The sequence below is a fragment of the Megalobrama amblycephala genome, linkage group LG6, assembly GCF_018812025.1.
Source record: "Megalobrama amblycephala isolate DHTTF-2021 linkage group LG6, ASM1881202v1, whole genome shotgun sequence".
In the NCBI taxonomy this organism is placed as follows: Eukaryota; Metazoa; Chordata; class Actinopteri; order Cypriniformes; family Xenocyprididae; genus Megalobrama; species Megalobrama amblycephala.
In genome coordinates this window covers 43,657,307-43,674,945 of record NC_063049.1, presented here as the reverse complement: position 1 = coordinate 43,674,945, position 17,639 = coordinate 43,657,307, and the positions used below count along the sequence as shown (strand labels likewise).

At 34.9% G+C, this 17,639-nt stretch overlaps 1 protein-coding gene across 11 annotated transcripts in view; it reads right to left on the bottom strand.

The window, feature by feature from the left end:
- Window positions 1–17,639, bottom strand: part of LOC125270804 (R3H domain-containing protein 1-like) — a 74,106-nt gene that overhangs the window by 19,310 nt on the left and 37,157 nt on the right. For 5 of the 11 annotated variants that reach the window (XM_048194770.1, XM_048194767.1, XM_048194771.1 and 2 more), the window contains 14 exons: window positions 16,497–16,632; window positions 16,345–16,423; window positions 16,121–16,180; window positions 13,290–13,430; window positions 12,984–13,092; window positions 12,768–12,860; window positions 12,656–12,684; window positions 11,249–11,302; window positions 10,952–11,169; window positions 8,304–8,531; window positions 5,437–5,579; window positions 3,856–4,017; window positions 396–647; window positions 28–151 (listed from right to left, as the gene is read on the bottom strand). In XM_048194770.1, coding sequence (XP_048050727.1) covers window positions 28–151; window positions 396–647; window positions 3,856–4,017; window positions 5,437–5,579; window positions 8,304–8,531; window positions 10,952–11,169; window positions 11,249–11,302; window positions 12,656–12,684; window positions 12,768–12,860; window positions 12,984–13,092; window positions 13,290–13,430; window positions 16,121–16,180; window positions 16,345–16,423; window positions 16,497–16,632 — 1,828 coding nt within the window. The remainder of the gene's footprint in view (window positions 1–27; window positions 152–395; window positions 648–3,855; window positions 4,018–5,436; window positions 5,580–8,303; window positions 8,532–10,951; window positions 11,170–11,248; window positions 11,303–12,655; window positions 12,685–12,767; window positions 12,861–12,983; window positions 13,093–13,289; window positions 13,431–16,120; window positions 16,181–16,344; window positions 16,424–16,496; window positions 16,633–17,639) is intronic. The other 6 variants (XM_048194769.1, XM_048194772.1, XM_048194773.1 and 3 more) reach the window with 6 other exon arrangements.

Below are 17,639 nucleotides of genomic sequence, written 5' to 3'. Positions count from 1 at the left end.
CTAAAGCTCTTGCAAGCGTGTAGTTACCTGTCGGCTGCGCGGGTGCAGGGGGCATCTGACTCGGAGGGCCGCTGTACGGCACCGAGCCCATAGGCCGGTACGGCTGTCCAGACACGGGGTACTGGCTGGGTGAACAGTAACACGGCGGCATCTGTGATAAGAATGACATGAACTTCAGTGACGTATCTGCTGCGTCACACAAAACGCATGAAATGACCGTGAGACACTTAGCGTGTCTTCATGCACACTTGGGCTGAATACAGTAAATACGGCATGTAAGACAAGTGGTCGAATGCAAAGACCTCAAGTGTGTGTATTGGGACAGAACTCATGTGTTGACATTTGTTGATGCTGGTGAGCGTTCAGCTCTGATTCAGGCAGATTGTGTCTCACACCTGCTGCTGGATGAAGCTCTGCTGCTGCTGCTGCTGCTGGTTGATGGTGGCCGTGTGCGGCGCAGGGAATGCAGGTGTGGGCATATTCTGTCCTGGCGAGGGCATCATGTATCCGGCCTGATGCGGCGGGGGAGGCGCAGGGGTCTGGAGCGACACAGGCGACGGGTAAATGGCTGTGTGAGTGTCACGGGCGTCTGCCGAGGCCTGCCGGACCATCATCATGTGACTGAACTGGGCGCTCAGATTATCCTGCTGACAGAAGATTTTGTATCATAATTAATGAATTTTTGCTACATTGACAGTTTTTGAATTGAACAGAATCAACATTGAACTGAATTATAATGAATGAAGCCCCGCAAATGACGTAGGAAAAAAATTGTCTAATTCATTCCCTTGGTTTAATAAATTGTTTGCACAATTTAATTAGTTCCCTCAGTTTAATAAATCATGCGCGCGATTTACTAATTTGTTTCCTGGATTTAGAAATCGTGCATGTGATTTAATAAATCGTTCCCTCGACTCACTGAAGCGTGCGCGATTTACTAATTAGTTTCCTCGATTTAGAAATCGTGCATGTGATTTACTAATTTGTTCCCTCGACTCACTAAAGCGTGCGCGATTTACTAATTCATTTCCTCAATTTGCTAAAACGTACATGTGATTTGCTAATTCATTTCCTCGATTTGCTAAAGCGTGCACATGATTTACTAATTCATTTCCTCAATTTGCTAAAACGTACATGTGATTTGCTAATTCATTTCCTCGATTTGCTAAAGCGTGCGCGATTTACTAATTCATTTCCTCAATTTGCTAAAACGTACATGTGATTTACTAATTCATTTCCTTGATTTGCTAAAGCGTGCATGTGATTTACTAATTTGTTCCCTCGATTTAAAAATTGTCCATGTGATTTACTAATTCATTGCCTCGACTTGCTAAAGCATGCGCAATTTACTAATTTGTTTCCTTGATTTGCTTAAGCGTGAGCAAGATTTACTATTTCATTCCCTTGATTTGCTAAAACGTGCGCAAGATTTACTAATTAGTTTCCTCGATTTAGAAATTGTCCACGTGATTTACTAATTAATTTCCTCGATTTGCTAAAGCGTGCGCAAGATTTACTAATTTGTTTCCTGGATTTAGAAATCGTGCATGTGATTTACTAATTCGTTCCCTTGATTTGCTAAAACGTGCACATGATTTACTAATTAATTTCCTCGATTTGCTAAAACGTGCGCAAGATTTACTAATTAGTTTCCTCGATTTAGAAATTGTCCACGTGATTTACTAATTAATTTCCTCGATTTGCTAAAACGTGCGCAAGATTTACTAATTAGTTTCCTCGATTTAGAAATTGTCCACGTGATTTACTAATTAATTTCCTCGATTTGCTAAAGCGTGCGCAAGATTTACTAATTTGTTTCCTGGATTTAGAAATCGTGCATGTGATTTACTAATTCGTTCCCTCGATTTGCTAAAACGTGCACATGATTTACTAATTAATTTCCTCGATTTAGAAATTGTCCACGTGATTTACTAATTAATTTCCTCGATTTGCTAAAACGTGCGCGATTACTAATTCGTTCCCTCGATTTGCTAAAGCGTGCGCAAGATTTACTAATTAGTTTCCTCGATTTAGAAATTGTCCACGTGATTTACTAATTAATTTCCTTGATTTGCTAAAACGTGCGCGATTACTAATTCGTTCCCTCGATTTGCTAAAGCGTGCGCAAGATTTACTAATTAGTTTCCTCGATTTAGAAATTGTCCACGTGATTTACTAATTAATTTCCTCGATTTGCTAAAACGTGCGCGATTACTAATTCGTTCCCTCGATTTGCTAAAGCGTGCGCAAGATTTACTAATTGTTTCCTCGATTTAGAAATTGTCCACGTGATTTACTAATTAATTTCCTCGATTTGCTAAAACGTGCGCGATTACTAATTCGTTCCCTCGATTTGCTAAAGCGTGCGCAAGATTTACTAATTGTTTCCTCGATTTAGAAATTGTCCACGTGATTTACTAATTAATTTCCTCGATTTGCTAAAACGTGCGCGATTACTAATTCGTTCCCTCGATTTGCTAAAGCGTGCGCAAGATTTACTAATTGTTTCCTCGATTTAGAAATTGTCCACGTGATTTACTAATTAATTTCCTCGATTTGCTAAAACGTGCGCGATTACTAATTCGTTCCCTCGATTTGCTAAAGCGTGCGCAAGATTTACTAATTGTTTCCTCGATTTAGAAATTGTCCACGTGATTTACTAATTAATTTCCTCGATTTGCTAAAACGTGCGCGATTACTAATTCGTTCCCTCGATTTGCTAAAGCGTGCGCAAGATTTACTAATTGTTTCCTCGATTTAGAAATTGTCCACGTGATTTACTAATTCATTTCCTCGATTTGCTAAAGTGTGCACAATTTACTAATTCATACCCTCAATTTGCTAAAGCGTGCGCACAATTTAATAATTTGTTTCCCCGATTTGCTAAAGCGTGCGCGACATTTACTAATTTGTTTCCTGGATTTAGAAATTGTGCACGTGATTTACAAATTCGTTCCCTCGATTTGCTAAAGCGTGCGTGAGATTTACTAATTCCTTTCCTCAATCGTGCAAATCGATCGATTTAGCAAATAGAGGGAACGAAATAGTAAATCTTGTGCACAATTTACTTTTTTTTTTTTTGCATGCCATGTGCAGGGCTCCGTAATAATGATACTTTAGATGCCCTATTTATTGCGATTAAAACCAGCAAATACCACACTTTACTACGATTATGGCTGCTACGATCATGAGCTTAATTGCATCAAAGATTAAACGCAATATTGCCTAACTATAATTGCATTATGAGGGTGCATGTAAACAGTCATTGATTCGGCTGTTTTCCTGTTTATTACTGTGAAGCTGCTTTAAACAAGTATGCTAGTTAGTTCAACTGTTGACATGTTACTAGCTAGACGGCCAAAGCACAGATGACATGCTCTTACTGTAACTATCAGCCTGTGTGAATTTGCTTTTTGTGCCCCATTAGAAATGGGAAGAGACGAGACGCTTTTCTATTCATAGAATATTAATTCCAGCATCTGCTCCTCCATTAATTATTCAAAGCATCTCCCACTCTTTTAATTAGTCATTAAGGGATGTTTACTGGCTGAGGGAGGTCAAGAAAAAGAGGTTATCGTGCGTGTCCGAGTGAGTTTGAACACGTTCCTTAAAATACTGAATCCTGCAGCTTTATTATGTGCTACTGATGACAGACTGTTTATTATAACAGGGGATTGTGGGATTAACAGCAGTAAAGAGTGAAAGATGACGGAGTCAAGTTGAGAAATGCACGACTATGGAAATGAGATGCACAAAGCGGTCATGAGTGGATCTCTTCAACATCAGCAGACACAGCGCAAACATAACGAATGGCAGAGAGAGGAAGTTAAAAGAGAGCGAGAGAGCTGTAGGTACCACAGTGAGCTGCTGGTTAGGAGACATTGTGAGGATCGGTGGGTAAGACACCGTGGAGTGCTGGACGGGCAGAGCGGACGGCTGGACAGACCAGAGAGGCTGAAGACACCAAACAGGAAGAGGAAATATACACACAGAGGAAGGAAATGGATTTAGTTCCAGCTGTACAGGATGGAAAAAGTCACAGCATCAAGAAAGAGCATGCTCATTCAGTGTTAGTTTACAGCACAAATAACGTACATCGATAAACTCTACAAGTGAAGATGGTTTATAAAGTCAGTCAATGACACTGATAAACAGATTCATTTTCCAACCCTTAAAAATAAACTCATTGATTCTCTGAAGAACCTTTAACATCCACAGAACTTTTCCACTCCACAAAATGTTCTTTATAGTGGAAAAAAGTTCTTTACTTTAGGGTTTTCAGACCACAGACCCCCATGTGAAGAACCCAATCCTAAGGCATCTATAAATGATTATGTATAAAGATCTAATTTATACTGTAAAAAATAAATATGTCGAAAATATTATTTGGAAAATATTTAGCTTAACGTTTTTTCACAAATGTACTGTACTGTGTATGATTTGTTTATTTTAATCTAATTTGTATGTTTTATTTTAACCTATTTTTAATTTAAATTCTATAACAATTTTATAATATATTTTGAATTATTGTATTAATTTATTAATATTAAACTATTTATATTAAATTTGTATTGTAATCTATTTTATTCATTTTAATCTTTTTATTATTTATTTATTTATTTCAATGCATTTATTTATTTTAATCCTATTATTTACTTTTTTTTTACACTGTTTAACAACTTATTTTTAACTTTTATAACAGTTTTATAATTATTTAATCATTTGAGTATTTTTTTATTATTTATTTAATGTATTTATTTATTTTAATGTATTTATTTATTTTTTACTTTAAAAAAAAAAAATATATATATATATATATATATATATATATATATATATATATATATATATATATATATATATATATATATATATATATATATATATATAAATATATATATAAAATATATATAGACATTAAAATTTTACTAATTCAATAAAAAAATAAAATCCATAAAATTTCAACAGAAAGTAAACAGAAACTAAAACGTATTTCATAGGGCCCTAAAAATGTAAACTGATGTTTTCTGATTTATTAATTTTGTATTAAATTATAAATAAATTTATTTTAATCTTATTATTTATTTATCACTTCCTTGTGGCCCTCTGAAAACTTGCTTTATATTATTAAAATGTTCTTCACACTAAGAAAATAAATTATCCTTTTAATAACTGATCACTGAAAGGTCCTTTGGGGAACCATAAATGGTTCTCTTACGGCATCACTGCGATAAACCCTCTCTGGAACCTTTATTTTTTAAGAACATTAATATGGCTTCGAGAAAATCTCTCTAAAAAAATGAATAAAATTAATCATTCATATCAGGACAAGCATCAAATACATCCCATAATCCATCACATCTAACCTAAAGACTGCTTCTAAACACCAATCAAACCACTGGATTAATTTGTAAACATCAGCAATACTAAACTCACCTGTGACATGACGTGATTGGTGGGCTGGTGCTGCTGGTGAGCGGCTGGAGGCGGAGCTACAGATGATTGACATCTGGAGGCCTGTGAGGTCACACTGGGGTTGTAGACTACAGCACTGCTGTCAGGGTTCAGGAAAGGCTGACCTGTGATCAGTCAAGAGGATTGCAGATTGTATTAATTTGTTTCTTTGTTTGAATAATTATTTTAAGCATCAACACTGAACTGAATTGCTTTACAAATAAATTAACTTGACTTAAAGCTAATGTCCAGTAGTGGCTCATTTGTTCACACAGCACTAGATTACGAACAACGGTGCAAATGAGCTAAAGTTTGAATATAAACCTGTAAATGATGACAAATGTGGCACATAAGAAGGCAGTGAGCTCCAGAACACAACCACACATCCCAGAGGCCTCGACAGAAGTAAGAAATTTCCCATTTCCAAACTCCTTAAAAGAGGTCAATAAGCAATTACACACCGGTGCTGCCTGGTGTAAATGCATTAGCGCTGGCGATATAACGTGTCCTAGCAGCCGCATGCATATTTTAAGGTCTCCGACGAGACACAATGTTTTACACGTCCGTCTGGCCCCGGACACATCACAAATTGCTTCATTAGAAGTTTCCCAGCAGGACACTTTGGATGTATTTGCTGAATGAAGTTGAAAGTGGCGTTTATAACACAGTTTCTTCACGATCACTATGAAGAGGAGACTTTAGGGCCCTATTATTTCCGTATTTTATGATTTAATAATTGTGCATTAAATCATAAATCCAGAAATAATAAATACACAATTTCAGAATTTTCTGAAAATAAATAAATAAATAAATCATAGGGCCCTATAATTGTTAGTAAAAATTAGGTTGTTAAAGTTTTATGAATTCAATTGATTAGACGTGCTTTTTAATTATTAAAATGTAATTAAAAATTAAAATAAAACTATTTCTGGATTTTCTGAAAAAAAAATTATATACATATAATAATATATACATATTAATATATATACATACACACACATATAAAAAAGGTAGTTACAATTTTATGAATTCAACTGATTACACATGCTTTTTGATTACTAAAATTGAATTAAACAATTAAAATAAAATCCATAAAAATGAAACGGAAAGTAAATGGAAACTAAAATGTATTTCATAGGGCCCTAAAAATGTAAACTGATGTTTTCTGATTTAATAATTTTGTATTAAATCATAAATTCTGAAACATTTAAAAAAAAAATCAGAATTTTTCTGAAAATAAATAAATAAATAAATAAAAATCACAGGGCTCTATTATTGTAAAAAAAAAATAAAATATAAAAAAAAAAAAAAATAATAATAATAATAATAATATTAATAAATTAATTAATTAATAAAATAAGGTAGTTAAAATATTATGAATTCAATTGATTACACATGCTATTTGATTATTAAAATTTAATTAAACAATTAAAATAAAATCCATAAAAATTAAACGGAAGGTAAATGGAAACTAAAACGTATTTTATAGGGCCCTAAAAATGTAAACTGATATTTTCTGATTTAATAATTTTGTATTAAATCATAAATCCTGGATTTTTTTTTTTTTTTTAAATCTGAATTTTTCTGAAAATAAATAAATAAATAAAAATCACAGGGCTCTATTTTTGTAAAAAAAAAAAAAAAAAAAAAAAAAAATAATAATAATAATAATAATAATATATTAATTAAGAAATAAGGTAGTTAAAATATTATGAATTCAATTGATTACACATGCTATTTGATTATTAAAATTTAATTAAACAATTAAAATAAAATCCATAAAAATTAAACGGAAGGTAAATGGAAACTAAAACGTATTTTATAGGGCCCTAAAAATGTAAACTGATATTTTCTGATTTAATAATTTTGTATTAAATCATAAATCTGGATTTTTTTTTTTTTTTTAAATCTGAATTTTTCTGAAAATAAATAAATAAATAAATAAAAATCACAGGGCTCTATTTTTGTAAAAAAAAAAAAAATAAATAATAATAATAACAATAATAATAATAATAATAATAAATTAATTAAGAAAATAAGGTAGTTAAAATATTATTGAATTCAATTGATTACACATGCTATTTGATTATTAAAATTTAATTAAACAATTAAAATAAAATCCATAAAAATTAAACGGAAGGTAAATGGAAACTAAAACGTATTTCATAGGGCCCTAAAAATGTAAACTGATATTTTATGATTTAATAATTTTGTATTAAATCATAAATCCATAAATCATTCACACAATTTCTGAATTTCTAAAAACAAAACAAAAAATTATAGGGCCCTACTATTGTTGGGGGGAAAAAGTTGCTAAAGTTTTATTAATTCAATTGATTAGACGTGCTTTTTGATTAAATTTAAAATTTAATTAAAAAATTAAAATAAAATTCAGAAAAATTACAAAGGAAAGCTTGGGATTTGTGAAGAAAAAAAAAGAATTTAAGACAAAATAACATGTATTTCACGGGGCCCTAAAAATTAATTTTTGTTAAACTTTTAAAATAATATCATTAAATTGCCCAAGGTCCATGATTTCAATTAATTACACATGCTTTCTGAATACTAAAATTTATTTTAACCTTTAAAACAGATTTCATGAATGGAAAAAACTGAATTCAGGAAAAAATAAATAAAAGGACCCTAAGACTTACAGAGCATCTATTTAAGACTTTGACCTTTCAGAAGAAAATAAAATCCTCATTATAGGTCTGAACAGTAATGTACCGTAAAACCCCACCATCAGTGTTTATGAAACGACAGTCTGAGACACACAGTTAAGATCAGGGTTAGTGGAGGATGTAAAGACATGCATATCGAGAGAAGTCAGCTGCACAGCGTTTACCAACCTGTATGCGGGTTGACCAGGACACTTCCGGCCGGTATCCCCGCAGCTTCCAGGGGAAGCAAATAGTAGCTAGGGCTAGCCGTAGACGCCGGCGGCTCATAGGAAACGCCGCTGCTAGCGCTGACAGCAGGGTAGGCCATCGACTGCGATAGAGCCGCGGCGGCAGAGGGAGGCTGGGATCGAGAGAGCGAACCGGTGGACGAACCTACGCTACTACAAGAGTCAGAACCTAGAGAGGGAGCAACGACATGAGCCTTAAGATAGCAGCGATGAGAGCGTGAATTCACTGGGGATCGTGAAACATATCAGCAAAGGTGACCGACGGAGCGCTGCAGCTATTAAAACACTCCAGAATACGGAAGTATAGAAAGCAAGGTCAGACAGATTTCAACAAGATGCTCAATTCAATTTCATTTCTAATTACCTCGGGGACCGAAGCAATGGAAGAAGAGAATAATTGTATTAGCTTAGAATGACATGTTAATTAATTTCTGATTAATGTCTCGGCTCATTTAGCAATTTACATGTTTCTTGTCTCTTCTCTCAAATATTTAAGGTTTTTTTTGTATTTGAAATGAAAAGCACTGTCAAAGGTCAAACAGGACGGTAATTTACATGAGTGCTACATACACTAACGTTCAACAGTTTGGTTATGTTTCTGAAAGAAGTCTCACCAAGGCTGGATTTATTTGATCAAAAATACAGTAAAAATTGTGAAATATTATTACAATTTAAAATCATTGATTTTTATTTGAATATATTTTAAAATGTAATTTATTCCCGTGATCAAAAGCTGAATTTTCAGCATCGTTACTCCAGTTTTCAGCGTCATATGATCCTTCAGAAATCATTTTAATGTGTTAATAAATTAATTAATATTAATAAAGCACGGTGTCAAATGTATTGTTCATTATTAATGCATTCACGACTGGGACCTTATTGTAAAGTGTCATTGAAAAAAAAAAAAAAAAAAAAATTTCCCAACCCCAAACTTTTAAAGGGTAAAGCATAAACGATCACCAATGAATTCAGAGGATTTGAACAAATAGTGTTAATAGAAGTGAATTTCATGCAGTCGGAATAAAGCATGCTGTTACAAGCAAGAATGGAGACTGAGAAGAAAAGAGCATGAAATCAGCAGAGGAAGAGGAAGAGTGTCAACAATCTCAGGGCTCAACGCTAAGGTCAGGCCAGAGGTTCACATTTTCACTGGCCCCACCACAAAAAAGTAATAAATAAATAAAATACCTTCCCTTTTCGATACCACAGCAAAAACTACTAGTCTAACTAATTTCAAAAATTATTGAAAGACAAGTAAACAGTAAGTAATAAAATAAGAACAAATAACCAAATTACAAGCAATGGCACAGATAGAACAATAATACAAATGAAATAAACGGTGCTTTTCAGGTAGGTCTAACTGTAGTTTTCAGGTACAGAAAAAGTAATCAAAATACTGCAAAAAAATAGATTAATTATTAAAGCTAAGAAAGTTATTCAGACAAAAGTCTTTTATTGTTTGATTAACATTAATGACAGACAGCAGACGGTTTATTAGGCTGCTGTCACTTTAATACAGATGCTGATAGTGTTTTCTTTCTCTGTTTACATGCACTTAAGACATAACCGACTGTTTACTTGGATACTCGCCAAGATGGGTATTTTGACACAATTTTGTGTGTATTTATCCGTTCAAGCGCAAGACGACGTGAGAGAGAACTCAATTTCAGTATTCACGCACTGTCTGAGACGCTTTCAAAGCGCGCGAGCACCAAATTAAGTTCTTTCGTGTCCTCTTCTGCTTGAATGTTTAAATTTGGATTAGTTCACTTCAGAATTAAAATTTCCTGATAATTTAATCACCTTCATGTCATCCAAGATGTTCATGTCTTTCTTTCTTCAGTGGAAAAGAAATTAAGAGGAAAACATTCCAGGATTTTTCTCCATATAGTGGACTTCACTGGGGTTCAACGGGTTGAAGGTCCAAATGTCAGTTTCAGTGCAGCTTCAAAGAGCTCTACATGATCCCAGACGAGGAATAAGAGTCTTATCTAGAGAAACCATCGGCCATCTTCTAAAAAAAACTAAAAAATTTTATACTTTTTAACCATAAATGCTCATCTTGCACTGCTCTGATGAGCCACGCATTACGTAATCATGTTGGAAAGGTCACATGTGATGTAGACGGAAGTACCGAGCAAGTGTTTACAAAGTGAACGTGCAAAGACTAAGTCAAACGGCCTTTACAAATAAAAGATAAAACAACGATGGAGCTTTTTGCCCTACCGCGGTTCTTCCGTCTACGTCACGCATGACCTTTCCAACATAATTACGTAATGTGTGGCACATCAGAGCAGTGCAAGACGAGCATTTGTGGTTAAAAAGTATATAATTTTTTATTTTTTTAGAAAATGGCCAATGGTTTCTCTAGATTAGACTCTTATTCCTCGTCTGGGATCATGTAGAGCTCTTTGAAGCTGCACTGAAACTGACATTTGGACCTTCAAACCGTTGAACCCCAGTGAAGTCCAGTGCATAAACATCTTGGATGACATGGGATGACAAGGGGGAAGTGAACAAATTCTTTAAAACAGGTCCAAATCAACAAATAAACCTAATATTCTCCTGCTTTCTTGTGGTGTCACTCACCTGTCTTTGAGAGCCGGCCCACACTCTTACTGCTGCTGGAGCTGTCGCCGCGGATCAGAACCGGGATACCGCTGAAGCTGCTGGCTTTGGTCATGGCAGGCTTCAGGTTGCGGTTGGAACTGTCCGAATCCGTGCTGCTCCACGGACGCGGCTCTGAATACTTGGCCTCGTTCTCAGAGCTGCTTTGTCGGCTGTTTGCCGACCGGCCGTCTTTCAGTCTGCGTGAGGACATCAGACCGCTTTACAGATGAACAGCTTCATTTCACTCGCAGGTCATAAGAACATGATGAATATTACCTGAAGATCTGCCGTCTCTGCTGTATGTTGTTACACATCTCGTCCTCTTGAATCCTGGAAAACATGTCGCTTATTACTTAAGTCAGCTTTATTTCTATAGCGCTTTATACAATACAGATTGTCTTAAAGCAGTAATAAACAGGAAAATAACAGAATCAACGATGCAAACGTCATCAAATATGAGACAAATTCAGCTATAAGCAAAAGACAAAAGTGTCATTATTCAGTTCAATTTAGTTCAATGTTGATTCAATGTCAGTGTTATAAAGCTTAGCAGTTATGAAATTAATTCAATTCAGCTGTAAAGCAGCTCTACAGAGAACAGTCAATTCAGTTCAAGTTTTGTTCTCATCTATAAATAAAATAAAAAAATAAAAAATAATTGCGACTTTTCTCTCACATTTTTTAATTTTTTCTCGCAATTGAGAGTTTTTATCATGCAATTCTAACTTTATACCACGCAATTCTGACTTTATAACTCATAATTGTGGGTTTATATTTCGCAATTCTGAGAAAAAAAAAGTACCTTTTTTATTTTTTATATCATGGCGGAAACAAGCTTCCACAGTTAAATCAATAATATTACTTAATATTAAGTGTAATATTAAGTTTACAGTCACATCAAACACTGTCTGGCACTTATTTACTGCCATAATGCGAGAATAATATGCATGATATTTAATAAGAACAAAAACTCTGGGGGCGGGACTTGATTTTCCCCATGTTTTCTATTTCTCCTAATCTAGTCATCTAATAAACCTGGCATTGTGTATCACAAATGCTGTTGGCTCATTAACAAATTGCTTTTGTTCCTGTTTTGTAAGTCGCTTACTAAATGAATAAATGTAGGGATGCACCGATTTTTGGCCGATACCGATAACCGATAACCGATAATTATTTATATTTGAAAGCTGATAACCGATATATTGGCCGATAAATCTAAATCCAAATTTTTATATCATTTTTGAGAGCCCGATTACAAAGACAATAGTTTCACCATTAAAAGCCATGTCCCAAACACACGTTTATAATGTACTTATTATAATATTATTTAGCCTATATGACAGACTTGCGCTGTGCATGTTGAACTTTGATATATCGGCCAAATTTTCTTATCGGGCCGATAACGATAACATTAAAAATGAACAATGCCAATATATCATGCATCCCTACATAAATGTAAATATTTAGTTAAGTGCATGAAACGCCCATCATTTGGCATTTATGCATTTGGCAGAAGCTTTAATCCAAAGAGACTAACTTACACTTCAGTTCACAAATTCCCTGGGAATCGAACCCATGACCTAGCGTCATGCTCTACATGTGTTTCCCTCTAGTATTCAACACTGCCGGTCTGTCTTACATGTCTCAAATACATCATTCAGATGTATTTCATCTTACACTTACCTTTGATCCAACGGGAAGGTGTCTAAACCCTGCAAAAGAGATTCAAGGCTGTTAAAGTTGCATTTCAAAAGACCCATAAGCACGTGATAATGTAGCAGTTAATGTATCTCACATCAGCAAAGATCCTTTCTCGCACTTTCTGATATTCCTCCTCACGCTCCTCGATTGACTTGCTTCTCCTGTCGTCTTTTAGTTTCATTCGCATCTGAAACATAAAACGCTCTTTGAACTTTCCCTGCTGTATATGAAGTATTTCATTACATTATGCCACCAATATGCGAGTTAATAGCCTGTTTGATGTTGGCTTCATTAGCAGCTCTCCACCTACCATGTTGTCGTCTTTGTCAACGCTGGAGTTGTCCCGTTTTAAGATGTAGCGCTTCTGGAAATCATCCGTCTTGTCGTCTTTGATGTGTTCGGAAAACTTCTGATCTGGTCTGCACACGTCGAGAAACGGAGAGAGAGATCCAAATGAGACACGTTCCAGGAAAAGCGCTGCGTTTATGGCCGCTTTATTCCGTCACATAGACAATCCTATCTTAAATCCCTCATAATTACGTTTCTACTCTACGGGATCAAATGCATAAGACGTCGCAGTTGTTCTGCACTCAAGGAACAGAGCGAGGTCACTCACATTCGTGTATTGCTGGTTTTGTTGATGATGACACATTTCCCGGTTTGGTCGACGTTGTGGTCTAAGCCAAAGTAAGCAGCGACTCGGTGCAGGAGCATTCGGTGATAGGAGGTCATGGGCGGAAACCTTCTCCTCTGACTCCTGGAACAAACAGCAACTACATCAATAACTTGTCATTTAATCATTCTAATAAATCATTAAATTGTTAAAGAATGAATTCAATTATTCATTTTTTGATTATTAAAATTTAATAACCATTAAAACTGAATATAAATATATTAAAATGGATTTTTGAATTTTGGAAAATGGAATTTGTGAAAAAATTAATGGATTTCATAGGGCCCTAAAACTGTTGTTAAATTGTATTAATTTCATTATTTCAATTTATTTGACATGCTTTTTGATTTCTAACAATTTAACACACACACAAAAAAAAAAAAAAAAAAAAAAAAATTCTCCCCCATAGAAAACCGCTATAAAGAAAACACTTAAAATAGACTAAGACAGTGATATTCAAAGACCAAATTCAGTACACACCTTATTAATAAAGCATACTATGTACAGACAAGCTGAAGAGCCCAGAATATAAATGCAAAGTTTCACATTATGCGTTTTTCTCCCATTAATTCATAATTAATCTGTGTTAAAGCTACAAAAGTGATTTTTCTCTGTCTTTTGTTGTTTGATTAACATTCATGACACAGAAAGCAGCAGGAATATTAGGCTGCTGTCACTTTAAGACTGAATGCGCAGATCCTAAATACTGTTACACATCCATTTTCTTCTCTCAATTGTTTAACTTCATTTAAGCCATAAGCAAATGTGTTTACGATACTTGCAGAGACGTGCATTTTGACAATTTTTGTGTGCATGTTTCCATTCAGGCGCAAATAGATGCTGAAGAATTGGGTGTTCACGTGCATCTGCACAGATGTGTGTGTGTGTGTGTGTGTGTAACGACCCCTATACTAGACATCGCACGTCCTGCAATGTGACTATCACAGATGCACACATCGCGATATCGATGCTAAACCGATATATCGTACAGCCTTAAAGTGTTTTCCTCCCATTGAAAACTATTATAAAGAAAACACTTAATGCATTAAGACAGTAGCGTAATATATTCAAAGATCAAATTCACTACACGTTTCACGTTATGCGTTTTCATCCCATAATTCATAAAGATGACATACAGCTGCAATGAAGGACTTGCACAGTATTACCAATAAAAAAGTCAGTTTTGTAGGGCTGCCCCCTAATAGTTGACTAACTAACATGTTACTGCATGACAGCTAACATGGCACTTAAACTACTCCGTAATTTTTGGCCATACAGATAAGAGTAATACATCTTTTAAATCTGTGAAGAGTCAACTTTTATTTGTGTGCACTCACAATAACAACAAAACATAATGAAAGCAAACTTGTTGCACTTTCTGTGAACTTGAGTGCACCAAAAAGAACCGAAACTCCATATAAACTTGCCTCACAGACATGAAAAATATATCGATAGAAAGCGAAATGTTTACTTCTAAATTAACCAATTCAAATGGAAAACAAATATTCCGATTATGTAATCCATATGAAATGTATACGCGCGCCCACTACTGCAGAGATGACGATCGTCAACTTCATCACTGCAGTCGAAAAATACAACAAACACTAGTTTATCAATTAAAATGTTAACGCAATGTTTTTCCACAACGTATTCATAAACATTACTTCTGCCGGTGCACTGTGGCAAGCTTTATGTGAGCGCTTGAACGCTGATTATGTAGGCATTAAAGGCTCATTATTATGACTTATACGGTTTATTAATAAAAGTGTGATTAATCGACTAATCACTTAAAATTTGAACGACTACTAGTCGACCAGAAAAGTCGAGGGCAGCTTTAAAGGGTTAGTTCACCCAAAAATGAAAATAATGTCATTTATTACTCACGCTCATGTCGTTCCACACCCGTAAGACCTTCGTTCATCTTCGGAACACAAATTAAGATATTTTTGATGAAATCCGATGGCTCAGTGAGGCCTGCATAGCCAGCAATGACATTTCCTCTCTCAAGATCCATTAATGTACTAAAAACATATTTAAATCAGTTCATGTGAGTACAGTGGTTCAATATTAATATTATAAAGCCACGAGAATATTTTTGGTGCACCAAAAAACCCCAAAATAACGACTTATTTAGTGATGGCCGATTTCAAAACACTGCTTCAGGAAGCTTCGGAGCATAATGAATCAGCGTGTCGAATCAGCTGCTCGGAGCGCCAAAGTCACGTGATTTCAGCAGTTTGGCAGTTTGACGTGATCCGAATCATGATTCGATACGCTGATTCATTTGTGCTCCGAAGCTTCCTGAAGCAGTGTTTTGAAATCGACCATCACTATATTTAGTCGATATTTTGTTTTTTTGGCGCACCAAAAATATTCTCATTGCTTTATAATATTAATATTGAACCACTGTACTCACATGAACTGATTTAAATATGTTTTTAGTACATTAATGGATCTTGAGAGAGGAAATGTCATTGCTGGCTATGCAGGCCTCACTGAGCCATCGGATTTCATCAAAAATATCTTAATTTGTGTTCTGAAGATGAACGAAGGTCTTACGGGATGTGGAACGGACATGAGGGTGAGTAATTAATGACAGAATTTTCATTTTTGGGTGAACTAAATTTTTGTTAAACTTTTAATAAGTTTACTTATTTCAATTGATTAGACATGCTTTTTGATTATTAAAATTTAATTTAACAATGGAATCAAATCAAATGGAAAAAATAAAACAGATTTTATAGGATAACATACAGCTGTAATAAAGGACTTACTCATTATTACTGATGAAGTCGAGGATGTCCTGTTCCAGCTTCAGCAGCATCATTCGGTCCCTGTCGATGAACGTCTACATTTAGCCATTCAATACATAATGACTCAAAGCAGGAATAAATAATAGTAATATAACCAATGACCACCTCTGGAGGTCAAATGAAATATGCATCATTGGTTGTGGACAGTGACTCCAGTGTGCTCACAGAGGTCAAAGGTGTCTAACCTGGGGTTGTTCTTCAGTGTGTTCACCAAGAACTCGTGCAGGTCGATGCCAGTGGAGTCCGTGTATTCCTGACTGGAATCTTCACAGAAATGCGAACATGTTAATGGCGTGCATTGTTTTCCGTTAAAATCTCATCACACAACACAACGCACCTCTGGACAGCATCTTGTGTGGCATTTTCTCCAGTTTCTCAAGCTTGTTGGCACTTTTGTCTTTATCATCCTCGTTGGCAGTAAGAGGCAATTCATCTTTGTCAAACGTCTGGGGGAGTTTAATATGATCTCCATCCTGTGGGGTGAAGATAAACACAACGCTAATGGAACAGAACAACAACACTACACCAATATCTCAATGAAAATAAAGACTTGCATTTTAAAATCACAGTTCTGGCTAATCATATTTTTAATTAAACCACCCATAATGCAACTGAGATAAAAGGAATTGATGACTTGCATCAATTAAAGATAAGCAATGTCTGTTACGCCATAAATAATAATAATAAAATGGCAATATTGACAAGAAATTACATTAATATTTAACTTTTCAAAGAGATAAATTAGTTAGCTATATCATAATAAGTATTTGATCGACTGAACTCCATGAAACGTTTTCTTTCGGGAACAAACACGTCACAATATTCCTCATTTAAATAATTTCATATGCAGAATAAAGGGGCGGGGCCTGGTTGAGTTAGTTAGTAGTGTGTTGAAACTGGCGGTTATGGTAAGGGGCGGGACATTTCCCAAACACCAATCACAATACACTGCTCCAGCCGACCAATCAGAGCACATTGTGCTTTTCAGAAGGAGGGGCTTCATAGAGACAGGAACTAAACAGAGCGTTACTGACAGACTGGGAAGAGAGGAGCTGCAACAATGGAGAATATGAGGAGAATAATCAACATTCAAGCAGGAAAACCTGCTCTAGTAGAGCCAAAAAACAAAATAAAGACTTCGTAAATAGACTTCGGGATAAAAATAAATAATAAAGGTCCCCTTTAAGTCCAAAAACACCCAAACTTCCACACTGAAAGCTAAAATGCTGTGACAAATCACAACCTATCAGAACATACAACAATCAAACGACTGAATCACTTAGTGCTTGTTTTGGTTAATCTATCGCTATGATGAGGCTGTTTGAGTGCGCTTTTCACACCAATGGATTTATTATGCAGTTCAATTGACCCAAGTACTTAATATTTTACCATAAATATAAAATGATATATCGGCCGATGCCGATATGGTGGCCGATATATTGTTATATATTTGCACTGAACTGAATGTTTACATTTATGT